General features: G+C 45.0%; 3 protein-coding genes across 16 annotated transcripts in view; 1 reads left to right on the top strand and 2 right to left on the bottom strand.

The window, feature by feature from the left end:
* Positions 1-221: 221 nt before the first annotated feature.
* Positions 222-8,890, bottom strand: KCTD6 (potassium channel tetramerization domain containing 6). 7 transcript variants are annotated; one of them, XM_068907594.1, is made up of 5 exons: positions 8,107-8,211; positions 6,502-6,567; positions 5,695-5,807; positions 3,349-3,457; positions 771-2,184 (listed from the first exon to the last, which is right to left on the bottom strand). In XM_068907594.1, exons 4-5 carry the CDS (start codon positions 3,373-3,375, stop codon positions 1,498-1,500), a joined length of 714 nt encoding a protein of 237 aa, XP_068763695.1. In that variant the 5' UTR covers positions 3,376-3,457; positions 5,695-5,807; positions 6,502-6,567; positions 8,107-8,211; the 3' UTR covers positions 771-1,497. The 7 variants fall into 7 exon arrangements, with proteins under 7 accessions (XP_068763694.1, XP_068763699.1, XP_068763695.1 ...); XM_068907593.1 differs by lacking the exon at positions 6,502-6,567 and having other exon boundaries at positions 222-2,184; positions 8,107-8,371; XM_068907595.1 differs by lacking the exons at positions 6,502-6,567; positions 8,107-8,211 and adding an exon at positions 8,786-8,890.
* On the top strand, positions 8,659-14,071 carry PDHB (pyruvate dehydrogenase E1 subunit beta). The gene is made up of 10 exons (XM_068907592.1): positions 8,659-8,734; positions 8,806-8,874; positions 8,999-9,106; positions 9,179-9,241; positions 9,325-9,360; positions 9,457-9,742; positions 10,666-10,776; positions 11,393-11,484; positions 11,929-12,070; positions 12,496-14,071. Exons 1-10 carry the CDS (start codon positions 8,681-8,683, stop codon positions 12,639-12,641), a joined length of 1,107 nt encoding a protein of 368 aa, XP_068763693.1. The 5' UTR covers positions 8,659-8,680; the 3' UTR covers positions 12,642-14,071.
* PXK (PX domain containing serine/threonine kinase like) overlaps positions 13,874-15,831 on the bottom strand; it is a 38,450-nt gene continuing 36,492 nt past the window's right edge. For 5 of the 8 annotated variants that reach the window (XM_068907584.1, XM_068907588.1, XM_068907585.1 and 2 more), the window contains one exon: positions 13,874-14,974. In XM_068907584.1, the coding sequence (XP_068763685.1) occupies positions 14,769-14,974 (206 nt within the window). In that variant the 3' untranslated portion in view covers positions 13,874-14,768. The remainder of the gene's footprint in view (positions 14,975-15,831) is intronic. The other 3 variants (XR_011134566.1, XR_011134567.1, XM_068907587.1) reach the window with 2 other exon arrangements.

Genomic DNA, 15,831 nt, shown 5'->3' with positions numbered 1-15,831 from the left:
GAGGGGAGACAAAACAGGGCAGAAGAACGCTCCTGAGATGGGCTTCCTGACTGACAGAAGGAACAGGGAAGGCTCCAGGACTGAAGAACCAGCAAGTACAGTAGAAATCCAGACTTCCTCTGAACATCCCTAAAGAATTGTGGTCCACCCAGGCCAAAGAGCAAACCGATTACTGTAAGAAACTCTTGTGACAAGAATTTCACAGGAGAACGCGATCCGTTCAACCAAAACGGACATCAACTCTTATTTCCAACAGCATTCAAGTCAGAGCATAACCAGAAATTCTATAAATAACTATGACAAAGTGCCCAAGATAAGCAGAAATGCCTCCATGAAATTGAATAAAAACACAGAGCTCGAGTGCCTTGACTTGAGCGGCACCAGAAACAGCACCCTATGGTCAGAACATTATATACATAACAGGCATCAGATGAATTGCTGACAAACTGGATAACACTGCTTAGAAGCTACAAGTATTTAGGCTGTATATGTTTCCTCCGTCTCTATCCCTTTAACCTGGACAAATACTTGCCATCCTTCTGCTAGTCAAAAGGCATAATTTTCAATACACAAGTTGCTTCTGTAATGGTGACAGTTGGGTCAACTGATTAAGATAAAAAGTAATAAAAAGGAACAAGTATGTCAGTAACAGAGGAGAAAGGAGCCCTACCAGAGCGTCTGTACTACTCCACAGCACTGAAAAACAGTTTCTGGGTTTTGTTTGTTTGTTTTGAAGTATTAGACTTCTAGAAGATGAAAAATACAAAATAATATTCTATATTTCACATTTTTATTAGCTTCTCGCTGGCAGGCATTACACTTGGGAATAATATTGCACCAGGCATCAAAAATATGAATTTTACCACAGGGACATTTTGCATTCAGAATCCAATATAAATATTTCTAATCATATTTCCATGGCTACAGATAATATTTGGTTGCTTGATTTATATGCATAGAAAGAAACAGTTGTCATAACTGTAAGAAACTGTACTTATCAAGTACTTTTAAAAGGAGGGATCTGTTTTCCTAGAATATTACAATACTGTTTATTGATTTAGAAACTAAATTAGTCTACATGATAGCAGCTTTTCTCCAACTGCATCCTAAATTCTGTTTGTTTCTTACTCCCAGTGGCATAGCATTAGATGGATTAGAAACCATTTAAACAGAGGTAATTTTAGCACTTTTAAATTGTGTCAGAGAATTGTGTTAACGACACAAAATACCCTATTGTACTAAATCTTCGACTCCCTCTTTCAAACAAAAAAGGTGTCTTGACTCAACAGGCACATGCATGTTTTTTTCTGGACAGGACAAAGAGACAGAGCTGCTAGAGAACGAAACTCCTCCAGTCCTTAAAGATTAACAATAAATAGTCGTATATAAAAAAAAAAAAAAAAGCCCACATTGTTGCTTTCGTCAAAATCCAGACTCTCTCGCGTTTATTGTTCAATTAAGTTGCTAACCACTGAAATGGCTCCCGTAGAGTCGGAATCAGTCATCTGTTTTCCGTGCCAGTCTACAGAAAGTCCAGTTATGCTCCACTGTGTTTTCATTGGCACGCTCGCTCATATGATGAACTCTCGTATTCCTGATGCTGAAGCCTTGCTTTGTGATGTACTCCATCAGATGGACTCGGAGCGACACTTCCTGGTGGTAATCACATGGCCCAAAAGTGAAGGAAACCTGGCAGTCCCTGGTATCCATCATATGCTTATTCCACTTTGTAAAGTGGTTTGAAATGCCTTCCAGTAATGAATGGACTTTTGTTGTGATAGTTAGTTGTGTGATGATTACAGCCACGGGGTTGGAGTACTTGGAAAGCTTCCGGGTGCTGGACAGCTCTACTACCTCCTCAAAGGTATCCACAGGATACAGCGGCTTGGGGTCATTAAGACACTGAATTAGCGGTTCAATCTGATAGAAGTCTGCTTCCTTCCGAAGTAGATCGAACTCCTTGAAGTCCAGTGGCAAAGTCAGCTCTGAGGTCCTTAAAAAGTTAAGAACATAGCGGAAAAGTGGTCCATCTCTGTCAATAAAGTAATTGCCCTGAGAGTCCCTGGCAGTGGGGAAGTCTCCCCTGAACATGGCCCCAAGCATTGAGTCAGGATATCTCGTTAGAGTTGTGAGGGATGTCGTATACATGTGTCCACCCACATTTAGCGTGACTGGATCAGTCATCTAGAAAGAGAGAAATTGCAGAGTTTATCAAACCACCTCAAGAGGATTCAATCGTCTCACCAGCACGCATGGCAGATACTGTTTGAAAAGCGCCGACTCCGGAAGGAATCACATTTCTTCCATTTAAAGTCTTTAAGTGGTGTTTAAACCTGAACGAATCCAAGCCACCTAGCAACAAGGCACAACTGGCAACTAGACAGGATAATACTTAGCATTCAGAAAGCACATTTCAGAACGCCTTAGAAATCTTAACTGGAAACATTCAGCTACCGCCACAGAAGTTTTGCATTTGTGTAACACGTTTATTCCTATTCTACAGATGGGGAAATGAAAACAAGAGATTTCCTGAAGAACAAGTTAGTGCTCCTCACTTTCACAATCTGTCTCTCTTTCTAGAACAAAAATCAGCTGAACAAGCCTTAAGCCTCTTTCTCTCCCTCAAAAGAGACGGAAAGCACAAATTTAGAAATGGGACTAAGAGCTCACAATCAAAATAATCCATGCACGGGTTAAGTCACATCATTAAAACAAGCAAGCAAAAAAGAACTTCCAGCTTTTAACTCTAGAAAGAAACATTTATTAGCAAATTAGCATGCTGCATAGACGAGGGGAAAGAGCACCAAACTATTCTGCATCAGCTCCCAGATCACTCATGAGGAAACAAGAGAGAAAGGAATATAAATCCCATCTGGCCACCGATTCTGACAATCGGGACGGAGGCCAGCCAGAGAAAAGAAACATATGGACGGCAGCAGAACGTTTAGAGAAAGAGAAGAGGAGAAAAATAAGACGTGTTTGTCTAGTTTGAGAAAGAGTTTGCAAGGAAAAATATTTTTCTTCATAAATAAAATTACAAAGCCCTTAAAACCATATGCAGGAAGCAAACTCTTTTCAGTCTTTGCATATTAGGAAGACGGTAACAATGAGTTTAAAACGTCAGTTAAGTACTTGCTGATTTTTAGCTGGGAAATATGAGATCTCCCACCAATAACACGTAAGGTGAATCACACAGGAGAAGGCAAGTAAGCTGTTGTAACATGCACATTTTTTCTTTTCACTTGACTGATGCTACACAAAACAGATCTGGAAGCACTCTTACCTCACGATCTTGAGAGCCCAGTTGTACTGCTCAGCACACAAACACGTTTATACTGGATCACTTACCATATATCCCCAGTCTCCATTATCCATCTGTTCTATTGCTTGAACTGTGGCACTCCAAGTTTAACAGAAGGTTTCTGGAAGGATACACAATTCACCTCCTATTTTCTCCCTGCAGAAAAAAGCACACACAAAAACACAAAACAAAGGACAAAACATGGCAGACTATAAGTACCTACAAGAACAACTGAGGGGAACGCTCTCTAGTCAAAAGCGGCCTCTTTGCCAGGGAAGCATGTCTTGCATTCAGCTTCAAAGCCGCATTAGCGGAAGAATCTACAAACAAGCATTTCCCTGCATCTCCCTTCACGCTACCCACAGGACTTTCTCCAGAGCACACTGTAATCACTTCACCGGCTGTTCCATCCAGCCCAGTTTTGTTAAATAACAAGCAACGTGTCTTTAAGGATAATTTATGCTCACAAATGGACTACCTCTCGCTTGGAAAGACAGATGTCCTTCTCCCAATTAAAAACTTTATTTAGCCTGCATTGAGGTCATACTTGTGATCCAGTAATACTAGTCAGAATTCCCATAGTCCAGTTTCAGACTATGCAGAAGAATAAATCAAGCATGAAAGTCATGAACAATATGAAAAAAGAATCTCACTGTGGAGTTAATAATTTAATAGCGGAGAACTGCAGTTGATAGGAAGAACATTAATCTACAGAGAAGGAGCACAAATGTATTTCACAGGCACATACAAACTCTCGAAAGAAATCTCTTTAGGGACAAGCAAAAGGATATCAAGCACACTTTCAACAACGCTCCAACAAAAGCAAATCGAGAAGTGGTTCATGCCGAAACTTCCTAGAAGATGCTGAACCACTGACTGACATATCAGGGGGACTCCCTCCACCGAGGGCAGCAAGGGGAATTCCACACCCTGGTTTATGCAACTCGGCGTGGGGGAACGAGCAACTCCAGACACCAGCACAGGCTTTCCCAAGGGGGCCTGTGGACCGTGTGTTGAGTGATGCACAGAGAGAGAAGCCAGTTGCCAGTTAGCCTTTATTCCCTATACAGGAGTCTGCATCTCTGCTAGAATCACTGAAAATTTAGGACAGTGTTTTGAGCGGGGTGCAGCTTTTTGGATTTTATTTTTTATATCTTAAAGACTACACATTTACCAAGACTTCTGCTTGCAAGTAGAGACCAACCTCTTTACTAACATACTTCAACCTGCAGTCACCCAGCAAAGAGACGTATGAAGGTGAAGCCAAGATGGAGTACTACCTTCTCAAATAATTAAAGGTTCACAGCTAATTTTGAACAAAAAATTATTTGCCCTTCTCATTCCTGGCAAACAAGGTCAGTATCATTCACCGCAGTACAATGCGACATATCCCACCTCTCTGGACTCTGCCACCATGCCCAAACTCTGAGTTTAAGCAGAACGGCTTTCAAAAGGTCAGGCCTTTGGGGGCCAGCAGCAGGTACACAGCCTCAACTGCATTTCAGACACATCAAGAGAAGAAAAAATAAAACCAGCATATGAAATTGTGAGGTCAGACAACAGAAGACTAAGGAATTAAGATACAGAACTAGTCATACCACCATCCTATTTTTACAAATTAAGAGATGGAGCATGCCTCGAGAACGTATATTAAATGATGCCTCCCTGACAGTAGGTAAACCTGGAATTCTAGCTCTTTTGCCAACTTCTATAATTTTTTTTTTTATTACTGCTGACATACCAAGAAGTGAATTTATTCAGGTTTTTCTTTATTTTGCATTGTTATACAAGTACAAATCATTAGCTTTTATCATTAGCTCAGACCTTTTAAATTCTTTTTAATTTCCAGGGAAAAGTGCACTTGCAGTTGTTATTTTGATCAAGTACAACCCCGACATAGCATGCAGAAGCAGTAAAACCATGAGAGAGACTGGAGTAGGTTTCTGGTGTTCATGTAAAACATTCGCTTGAAGGTAAAACAATGCAGCCATCCAGAAATTCCACTGATTATCATAAGCGAATAGAGCTGCAGTCTTAATATTAAGTTAACTAGAAATTACATTCAGAGTATTTGAAAGACGGATATCCATCAGAGTTATTTAAATGATTGGATGAATACTGTGCTATTTTGGCCAGCATCTGAGTCCCCAGTACAGATCAGTCAAGACGTTCTTTATCAGTTATCATTCAGGAAAAGAAACAAATTACATCTGCCTGTCAGTATGAAGACAGGAGCTAATGTTTGATCACAGCATCACTGCATAACACTGGAGCAAATAATTTATGAGAACAATTAGCTGAAACAACCCCAGCCTTCAATAAATAAGTGGCATCTAGAAGCCTCATTGATCTTTGTATAAGAGTCCAGAATCACTAGACACGCACAGACGTACCTGGCAAAGCTAGCATCGCAGCGAGACGCACAACGCAAACAGATGATCTAAGGAGGCCAGCCTGCGTCCAGACAGCAAAGAAGAGACGAGACGCACGCGTATCCCAACACAGCCTGTGTTTAATAATCATAAGAAATATTCATTTGAGATGAAATTTAGCCAGGTAAACTGCTGACACCATATAAGCCAAACAGAATATTGCTCTTTGGTGAGAGCAGAAGTGCACTGACTGAGTCAAACCACAGTCCTACTTTCCTTAAGCTCTTTTAGGGGGTGAGGAGAAGATAAGACAGTGTTAATACGGTCATCTCATTTTATCGCAGCATTGAGCGCATCCAAAACTAGAAAGTAACAACGAGAGGCAAGCGCCTTTGATGAAAAGCCCTCAAGTCATCGTGTCATGCTCAATATACTGAATGGGGGACCTGCATTTATAGAACTCTCAGTCTTATTTAATATTTTATGACTCAGAGGATTACAAGGCTATTTACTAGCAACATTACTGCAACAGTAGTCCCATTAACTTGATTAAGGCTTCTCCCATGAAGACAGCTACTAGCATGCAACCATTTTGCAGGCTGAGATTCAGAAAAAGCAAGTGAGAGTCAGCTGAAGGTCTGCATCTGTGAAAACACACACGTGGGTCCAACTCAGACCCAGGGGAAGCCAGCGGCATCGCCAAGCCTTTTTGCTGCTAGCACTGTGTATACTGCATTGGGTCAAGGGAATAGGTTATCACACTGCTCCTGGAGAAAATGACAGCATTTTTATCACATGCAGTTACATGGAGGAGGAGTAGAAATATACCTAATGCTTAGAAGTCAAGAGGCAGGCACCACCTGGTCTGCTCTAAATGTTTTTCATCCAGGTTTTCTAACAAAGGAATTAAAAGACTCGCTTTTAGTTCTAGTCTTCAATGGACGATTTGGTACCAGTGTTGTAGGACAAACTGTTTAACCTCAGTAGGCATCTTCGATTTCTAGGTCGAGACAAAGTTGACAGGAATTGCACAAACAGCAACTTAAAAAATTAAAAGGAGCAAAGCTAGCTCTGTACTTGTACAGATAAACATACTCAGTCTTTGAAGCTACTCACACCCACTCAGTGAGATCCTTGTCTCTGACATTTAGATCTCCAAGGATGAGAACCAGAACTCCAGCTCTGAGCACAGTTACGTTACATCTGTGAACAATCTCCCTGCTCCTGATCCAGTTACAGAGTTTGACAGGAGAGTTTTTACGGTAAATCTCTTATCACAGAGACACGTGAACTGACAAAAACTAAACTAGAACAAGCAATGACTCTACTCCACAAAACCGTGCAGTGAGACCACAGTCTATAGAGCGAGACCATGATGATACAGCACCACACTGCCTTAGCCGAGAAAGAGCGAGGAGGACATGTTGTCTTAAAACAAGTTACCAACTGCTCTGGTAATTCAACAGATTTGCTTCACTCAAGGAGGCACCCATCGCCTTCTAAACACATCAAACTTATAATGACTAAGGCAGTTCATTATAAACTAATGTAATCTTGTTTTTCCTTAGTTTCTTTTTAGTATACTTACACCTCAACTCAGGCAGAAGAATAAAACGCTCGCGCTAGCCACTCGGCATTTCATTGCCTTATGTCTAATTGCTTCACTACAAACTCCAAGCTCCCAAAGTTTTCTTCCCTCCGCTGAGGAGCTCCACAACATCCTGTTTCAGGTCCAGCTCCCAAACTTTCCTCGTAACCGCTCGTTCCTTGAAAAGCCCACGCCACGCCACCGCTTCGCCCTCACCTCACGACGAGGGCCAAGAGAAGAGACCCGTATCGGGCCCGTCCCTGCCGGCCCCGCGCTGCTGAAACCCGCCGCGCCAGCGCGCTCCTCGCCGCCCGCCACAACGGGGCGGGGTGCAGCCGTGTGCTTCTGCTTCCGTGGAACATCCACTCGCAGGTGCTTGCTCGGGGGGCCGCGGCTCCAAACGGCCCCGGGGCAGGGCAGCTGTCGGAGAGGCAGAGCTCCCCTGCGCACCAGGGCCGGACCAAGCGCGGGGCCCCAGCAGCCAGGGCAGGATGGTGGCACCTCCCTCCCTCCCTCCCTGAGAGGGGCCCGGGCCTGCACAGGAGGAGCCTGGGAAGTGCCACCTTCCATCACGGCGAGACTGCGGCAGCGAAACTGCCGCCGACACGAGGGTGATTCAGCACAGCAGCCGCCAGACACAGACCCGCGCTCCTCGCCTTCCGCCCCAGCCTTTCCTCCTTCCCGCCGGGCCGCGGCCCGGCCCCCGGCCCCCCCCCCGGCCGACGGCACGGCGGGCCCCTGCCCCAGCCGGGCCCACAGCCCGCTCAGCGCCTGCCCCACCGCCCCGGGGCCCAGGCGTCCTGCCCCCCCCCCCCGAGGACCCAGGCGGCCGGCGCGGCACTCACGGGCGCAGCTGCCAGCGCTGAGGCGGAGCCCGGCGGCGGCGGCGGCAGCGGCAGCGGCAGGGAGAGGACGACTGAGTTGAGCCCGGAGTTGAGCCGCCGCCGCGGGCGAGGCGGGGCGGAGGGGCGGGGCTCGCCGCAAGCCCCGCCCTCGCCTCTCGCGGCCCCGCCCCCCGGCTGGGGCAAGCGGGCGAAAGCAGCTTGGGCACAAGCGGGGGCCGCGGGGCGGTGGGGCGAGAGGGTAAAAGCGCTCAGAGCGCTTCGGCTCGGGGCAGGGCGGAGGGAGGGGGCGGGTCGAGGGAGGGGGCGGTGGGGCCAGGAGCCGTCCCGGCGGCCCCCCCCCCCCGCGCACAAGTTTGACCCTTGCGCCGCCCCGTAAACGCAGGGTGGGCCGGCGGTTGGCCCCAACGGGCCGGGCGGCCGCGGGGGAGCGGAAGGGGCGGTGCGCCCCTGTTCTCGCGAGAGCGCGGGGCGGGCGCGGCGGTTGCCGGGGCGCCGAGGGGGCGGGGCCTCGACGTCACTGGCGGCGCGCGGGCCTGCCCCCCCCCTCCCCTCGGCGCTAGAGGACACGGGCAAGATGGCGGCGGCGGCGGCGGGGGCGCTGCGGCGGCTGGTGCCGGGCGGGCGGCAGGTAGGGCCGGGCCCAGCCCCCGCCGCGCCTTGCCCGCCGCTCAGCTCTCACCGTCCCCCTTGTCTCCGCAGGGTCCCGCCGCCGGGCGGCTGCTGCAGCTGCGCAGGGGGATCCGGCTCTCGGCGCCGGCCGCCATGCAGGTACGGGGAGGGGGGCGGCGGGAGGCGGGGAGGAGGAGGAGGAGGAGGAGGAGGGGGAGGAAGGGGTGACCCCCCCCCGGGGTGCGGGCGGTGCCCCCGCTGTGCTAGGGTGCGTGTGCCGCAGGTGACGGTGCGAGACGCGCTGAACCAGGCGCTGGACGAGGAGCTGGAGCGGGACGAGCGGGTGTTCCTGCTCGGCGAGGAGGTGGCGCAGTACGATGGCGCTTACAAGGTGAGCGGCCGCAGCTAAGAGGCGGGGAGAGGCCCTCCTGCGGGCCCTGACTTCTCTCCTCTCTCTCTGCAGATCTCCCGAGGCCTCTGGAAGAAGTATGGGGACAAGAGGATAATCGACACGCCGATATCGGAGGTACGGCTTCGCCTGTCACTTACCCTGCTCGCCCTTCTGCCTGCTGCTCCCAAAGGCTTACCCTTGGTTTCTTTCTGTTTAAGATGGGCTTCACAGGAATTGCTGTTGGTGCTGCTATGGTTTGTACATTTAAGTTTCTTTACTCCTGAATTAAACTCTTTAAAACAAGCTCTTTTTATGTAAAAAGGCACTAATATATATCCTGACTTTAATAGGCTGGGTTGAGGCCAGTGTGTGAATTCATGACTTTCAACTTCTCCATGCAAGCAATTGATCAGGTCATAAACTCTGCTGCCAAGACCTGTTACATGTCTGCAGGATCGATCTCTGTGCCCATCGTCTTCAGGGGCCCCAACGGGGCATCAGCTGGGGTCGCTGCTCAGCACTCGCAGTGCTTTGCTGCTTGGTATGGGCACTGTCCAGGACTGAAAGTTGTTAGTCCATGGAGCTCAGAAGATGCGAAAGGTCTGCTTAAAGCATCAATCCGGGATGATAATCCAGGTGAATACACTCAGATCATGGCAACAGCTAGCATTAGTTTTTTTAAAAAATGTCTCTTCATGTTTCCCCTCACATCCCATTTAAAAAAAAAGAAAAAAAGTTTAAAACCCTAAAACACTTAGGACTGCTTTACTCTAAGGTAACTTGCAAAGGCACAGAGGAATCGATTCTGATACTTGACACTTTCCTGAATCATGTGGCTTGCTAGTAGTAGACTGTAATTTTGTGCTAGTGCTTTAATCCTAATTCGGTACCAATCTGGGAAGAAACATTTAGGAATCTGTCATAAAGGAATTTAAGAGGATAAAAATCAGTCAGGGAGGAGTTCTGCATATATAGTGTCTGAGTACGTAACTCATTTTTACAGATCTTGAAATTCAGATGTTATGAATATCATGCCATTTTCTGAGAGCAGGGCAGCCTCAGTTTTCCTTCCTCGTAAGCATGCATGCAAAATCTAAGACCTTTCTAAAACTAGCAATTCTGCAAAAACAGTCTCTAGACCATGACCCCTCCCATTTTCATTTGATCTAGTTGGAGTTGTACATTCAGTTCTATAAACTTTACAATATTATCTTTTTTAAAAAACAGAGGCTTTGTACGTCAGTTAGCTTTATCAACCTAGTTTGCCTAATTCACAATCCTCATGATTTTTTTAGAATAATTCTAAGGACCTTAAATTTTGTATTAAGACCTATTACCATTATGCACCACAAGCTAAATGCTCAGTCCTGCTTAAGACCAATTCTAATCAATTAATTTAAAATTTAAAATAATTCAGTAGTGAAGTCAAAACTGGGATTTTTTTCTCCCCCTACAAACATATTCAGCTCCTAGTTGAGGTAGTCTGCTCTAGTGCTATTATCCTCAGTATAGGCCTGTGCTGTAGAACTACAAAATAATCCAAGTAAGTTTTGTTCTAGTTGTGATGCTGGAGAATGAACTGCTGTATGGTGTTCCCTTTGAATTGTCAGAAGAGGCACAGTCAAAGGATTTTGTTGTTCCAATTGGAAAAGCCAAAATAGAAAGGCAAGGTAAGCTGAGAACACAGTTAATATATTCTTACTAACTGAACTGCTTGGGGAGATTTTTTTTTTTTTTAAACTTTTACCGACTTAAAACACTACTTTCACAGGGAACAGGAATACACTTCAAATGCTAAATGTTATTTTATCCTATGGGCTCTGTATTTTTCTGTTCTCTTTATAAAGTAAGATCACTTGATATTCTTTGTCCCGCTGTCCTGCTTTCAAAAGACTTCCTTTCTCTATAAGGATGGATTAGGTAATGCCTGGAAAACTTCTTTCTCCACTTGAGAAAGTAGTTGTTGGGGTTTTTTTTCTAAAAATGCAAGGGAAAGCACTGTAGGTTTTCAGCTTGTTCATAATTTAACACTGAATTACTTGAAGGTTTAAAAGGAATAATCTAAGAAGTATATTCGATCTCTCTTCAGGTCCCTGAATTCAGGGGTGTAGTTTGTGTCTTGACATAGTCCTTCCACTGCCATTTTTCACGCTGTGGCTGTAGAATTCCTTATATTTATTTTAAGTGCTAAATACTTAAATTTACCAGAGAATCCTAACATTACCTTAAAAAGAGCACGGGGGCTAGAGGAAAAGTTTAAGTCTCTCTCTCTCGTTTCTGTTCTAGGAACTCACGTTACTTTAGTGTCACACTCGAGACCTGTTGGACACTGTTTGGAAGCCGCTGCTGTACTCGCCAAAGAAGGTGTAGAGTGCGAGGTGTGTAGGGATTTTTTTGTTGCTTTCCCCTTTCCATGGACTGGAAAAAAAGCAGCGTGTCTTGTTCAGGCCCATTGGTAAATGCCTTCATAATCAGTGAACCAAGCATGTTTCGTGTTTCTGCATTTGACCTTTTAATCACAAAATTAATGTTTAAAGCTCTTCTGCTTATTATCATACAGCTAGGTCCACTGAACAGTACACTATATAAATCAGCATGGCTGGATCTAGATATAGCAAGACTCATCTATCTGGGATTTTCCAGGAACCATCACAAACAGTTCCATAAAAAGTCTGCTGGGATAAAAAGTTTGTAATTTTGTTGACTTTTAAGTCTGATCCTCAAAGTCAGAATAGCTGAACGTGACAAAGGACGTGGTACCCAACAGTAGTAACTGACAGGCTTAGATCATAGCAAAACTGATTCAGTCCCTTTCTTTTAAGGTTATAAATCTGCGTAGCATTCGACCAATGGATATTGAAGCAATAGAAGCCAGCGTTGTAAAGACAAACCATCTTGTAACTGTAGAAGGAGGTTGGCCGCAGTTTGGAGTAGGAGCTGAAATCTGTGCCAGGATCATGGAAGGTACTTAATTTTGCAACATCCCTGTTGATCTAATTTGTAAGTCTAAATCCTGATGACTTTTTCATAAACTGCTTGATAAAGCCAAGAGCAGATAATGAGATAAGGTCAAGTTGGGGTCTTTTATCTGAGGAGCTGGAGCTTAGCCATCTCATTGTAGAGATGGTCACAGGGTAGAAGCTGGTCTGCTGCTGCTCTGGATCTTGCCTATGGAAGAGCAGCTGTGAATAATTCTTATCCTAAGAATCTGACTGTGTAGTAAGCGGGATAGTAACTTTGCATCTAAATCTTAGCGCATGAAGACAAGCGAGCAGGAACTGCTAGCTCTGAAATCTTAAAACTATAAGAAGGAAATTGTTTAGGACTCAGAAATTGAACTGAGAGAAAACCAGAGTAAGTGGCAAACTGACAGCTGTCTTCTGTTTCAGGACCTGCCTTTAACTACTTGGATGCTCCAGCTGTCCGTGTTACAGGTGCAGATGTTCCTATGCCTTATGCAAAAATTTTAGAGGATAACTGCATACCTCAAGTGAAGGATATAATATTTGCAGTAAAGAAAACATTAAATATCTAAGTTGTAAATACATATTTTAAAGTTCTGCTTTAAAAAGCATTAATGTTGTATGGCAAGCTGAATGCATAACTGTTGTATAGCTACATCAACTTTTGTACAGTGGAAAAAATATGACCTCCCAGAATATTTATATGGCTTTGTGTAATGGGGTTACCTTCTAAGCCACACTTCCAAGCAGTGATGAGGTAATGCTTATTTGTAAGGCAGCTTGTACTTCAACAGTACAAGTGGATTGGTGTTACTGTATATGGAGAAATCCTATTCTAAATTCAGAGTGAGGAATAAATCCTCTATTTCTGCTTGTCTCATAATTATCAGACTAGAGGTGTTCAACTGACTATGGTGGTGGTCAGGTGAAGAACTGGAGTGAGCAGTGGGGGGCCTGAAGCCTGTGTTAGCAAGGCTTATTAAAGGTGAATGATTAAACCAGAGTGAGTTAAGTCTTGTTTTTCAATGTGACAACTTAAGCGCATCTGTACAAAGTGGTTTTAGAAGTCTGGTATGTGTTAGAGATGGCCAACATGTTCAGCTTGAAGAGAACTATTGTCTCATGCAGTAAAGCTTCTGCACAAGGGCTTAAATAAAGATCCTGATCAGTCTGTGGTGGAAAGTAATACCTAATTTTTCTTTACTAGTTACCACCTAAAGCAGTAAAAGTGTTTTGAATTGCCAAGATGTATGCATTGTTAAACTTGCCACAGGGGCTAACAGCACTCTCAATTATAGTTCTTACAATAAAGAGTAAGTCTTTTTACTGAGGTCCAGTATGCCTGGGTCTGAAGGGGTAGTACATCCTTTGTCTACAGTTTGTAGGAGACATAAATCCTCATGCAAGAGGTGGGAAACAGTTGCCGTAGCCTTCAGGCAGATGAGCTCACACCTGTGTTTAGTTAAGGGGCCGGTCCTGACAAGAGCTCTGTTAGGTTTTTGTGAAGTAGCTTCTGTTACTGGCCTGGTACAGAGTGAAGGCTGCCTACAGGAGCTGTGCAGTGTGGCTTCTCTATACCAAGGATAAACTGCCTTTTACAGTTAGCTGTTGGGGAGGAGTGCTTACCTTTGCAAGTAAACAGAAGAGCTCAGGTCCTGTTTCAGTTGCAGGCCAGGAACTTGTCAGAACTAAACTTTCATTGTATTTTCCCGTTAGTAGACAGAAGTGTTATTAGATTCTTGGGAAGTCTGGCTTGCAGGTGAAATCCTAGCTGAATGCACCCACCAACACACTGCTGGAGGAATTCCATTAACATTTTAATAAAAATGACTGAATATCACAGGTTACATGAAACTTTGTACAGACATTCTCTGCATAGTAACAAACACTGATGTACTTGAATTTAAAAATGGATTATCTATAATCCTTTAAAGTGCAATTTATTTAAGGTTTTGAGCAAATCAAAAAGGATCTTTCAATAAAGTTTAAACTGTAAAATTCACTTGAATTAACCTTGTATTTAATTAAACCATGAACAATATCCCAATACCCCATTAACTCCCATTGCAACTGTTTCCTCATTTAAAAACTTTCCCTTAGAGTTACAGGTAGGATATCCATTTAAACAAATGTAATGAGAGACAGCATTTTTACTCCACCAGCAAATACGGTGGAAATAAGATTTAATTCTCCAGTTCCCTCACCTGTGCAGTACACTTTAGACTAAGTGCTTTTTTTGATCATCTAAAACAAAACCTTGCTGATTCAGCAAGAATTAGATGTGTTAACTGAATGGAGGTGTTGAAAAACTTAGAGCTGACTAAAACTAAGATTTATGTATTTTGAGAAAAGGGGTGGAAGAGAACTAGAAAAAAATGCATTAATTCACCATGATCATGGTCAGTCCTATTTTCAGATTTTTATTCCGCTATATAGAAGTTGCTTTACCCCTGAAACTGTAGCTAGAAAACAGAGTTCTTTAATAAGAATGGGGGGGGGGAGTTCTTTAATATCACAGCATGGCAATGCAAATCAGATGGGTTAGTGCTGCTACTCAAGGAAAGCTGAAATAGGGGTAAACAGAGCTACAGCATGATTAGCTGCTATCTGCTGGTGGATCCGTTGCTGGCTAGGAAGAACTCATTCCTGGACAGCACAGGAGGGGGAGGGTGAATCCAATCGTGGGGCAACCAGTAGCCTCAGCTGATCCGGGGAGCGCTGTAGTCGCATGTCTCTGTTTTCTTCAAAGTTCCTTTCTGAAAGTTTTGAATTGAGCTGAGCAAGGCTCCTCGGCTTGCACTGACAACGGGCTGAGGGCTTGACTGCATTGGCACCTCCGTGTTCAGAGGAGGAGCTGCTGGTGGCAGGGGTGGCGGTGGGGGTGCTGGGGGTATCGACGATGCTCCTGTTGAGGAGAGAAGATGTAGGTTGATTCGGCCAGGGAAGCCCTGCTGCAGAGGACTGCAGCTGCTCAGCTAGACTAGGCCAGCTCTGCACAAGTCACGTCACTCCTTGAATGCAAGCAGGGTGTGGAGAACAGAACAGATGAAAAATGCTAAAGAGATCAAATCCCTCTATCTGCAGACAAGTCATGCCATCTGAGACACCTCTGAGACAAAGCCTGAAGTGCCGCAGTACTCGGGGATGCAAAACATGACAAAAACGTGATCTTGCACTGAGGGAAATGAAGATCACTTAAGAGGATTTCCTTTCTTCACTTTCTCTTGCTTGTCCCCAGTGAAGCAGTTTGATCTTTGGGTTTCGACCAGTAACAAAGACTGGAAGCAAATCTTTTTACCTGTTTGCATTTCCATGGTAAACTTTACCGTTCTTACAAAGGAACACATCGCTGTAGAATTTGCGATGACTGCTTGGTCTGATTATACTCCATTTTTAGATTACCGACTGCAGATAGAAGATTTTTTGGGAAATGGTTTCACTTTCACGGTGCTAGTAGACTTTTCTCCAAATGTGCCATCACAATCTCTTGTTTCACAGGCTGAATGAATCACAGCAGTCTGCCACTCGCACCACATGCCTCCTGTACTCCCAAAAGTCTCCTTTTCGCTCTCACCCTTGCTTTCTACTCCAGTCACCCTAAACCGTGGCTCCACACTCACCCCAAGCACATCCACCTCACCTATCTTATGCTTCTCGTCTTGTCATGCCTTGGCCCCTCCATGCCTTAGCTCTCTGCCCACAGACAGCTAACCCAGCAGTCAGGGCCCTGTGTGGAGGTGGTTCCTAGCAGCTCAGCTCCAT

The sequence above is a fragment of the Struthio camelus genome, chromosome 14, assembly GCF_040807025.1.
Source record: "Struthio camelus isolate bStrCam1 chromosome 14, bStrCam1.hap1, whole genome shotgun sequence".
NCBI lineage: Eukaryota > Metazoa > Chordata > Aves > Struthioniformes > Struthionidae > Struthio > Struthio camelus.
The sequence above is the reverse complement of the archived record's forward strand: the minus strand, read 5'-3'. Positions and strand labels throughout refer to the sequence as shown.

Excerpts from the sequence above, each read along its gene's own strand:
- KCTD6 (XM_068907595.1), bottom strand. The coding sequence starts at position 3,375 with ATGGATAATGGAGACTGGGGATATATG. Across the intron at positions 2,185-3,348 it reads ATGGAGACTGGGGATATATG|ATGACTGATCCAGTCACGCT; the intron begins GTAAGTGATCCA and ends CTCTCTTTCTAG.
- PDHB (XM_068907592.1), top strand. The coding sequence starts at position 8,681 with ATGGCGGCGGCGGCGGCGGGGGCGCTGCGGCGGCTGGTGCCGGGCGGG. Across the intron at positions 9,743-10,665 it reads AATCCGGGATGATAATCCAG|TTGTGATGCTGGAGAATGAA; the intron begins GTGAATACACTC and ends GTTTTGTTCTAG. Across the intron at positions 10,777-11,392 it reads AGCCAAAATAGAAAGGCAAG|GAACTCACGTTACTTTAGTG; the intron begins GTAAGCTGAGAA and ends TTTCTGTTCTAG.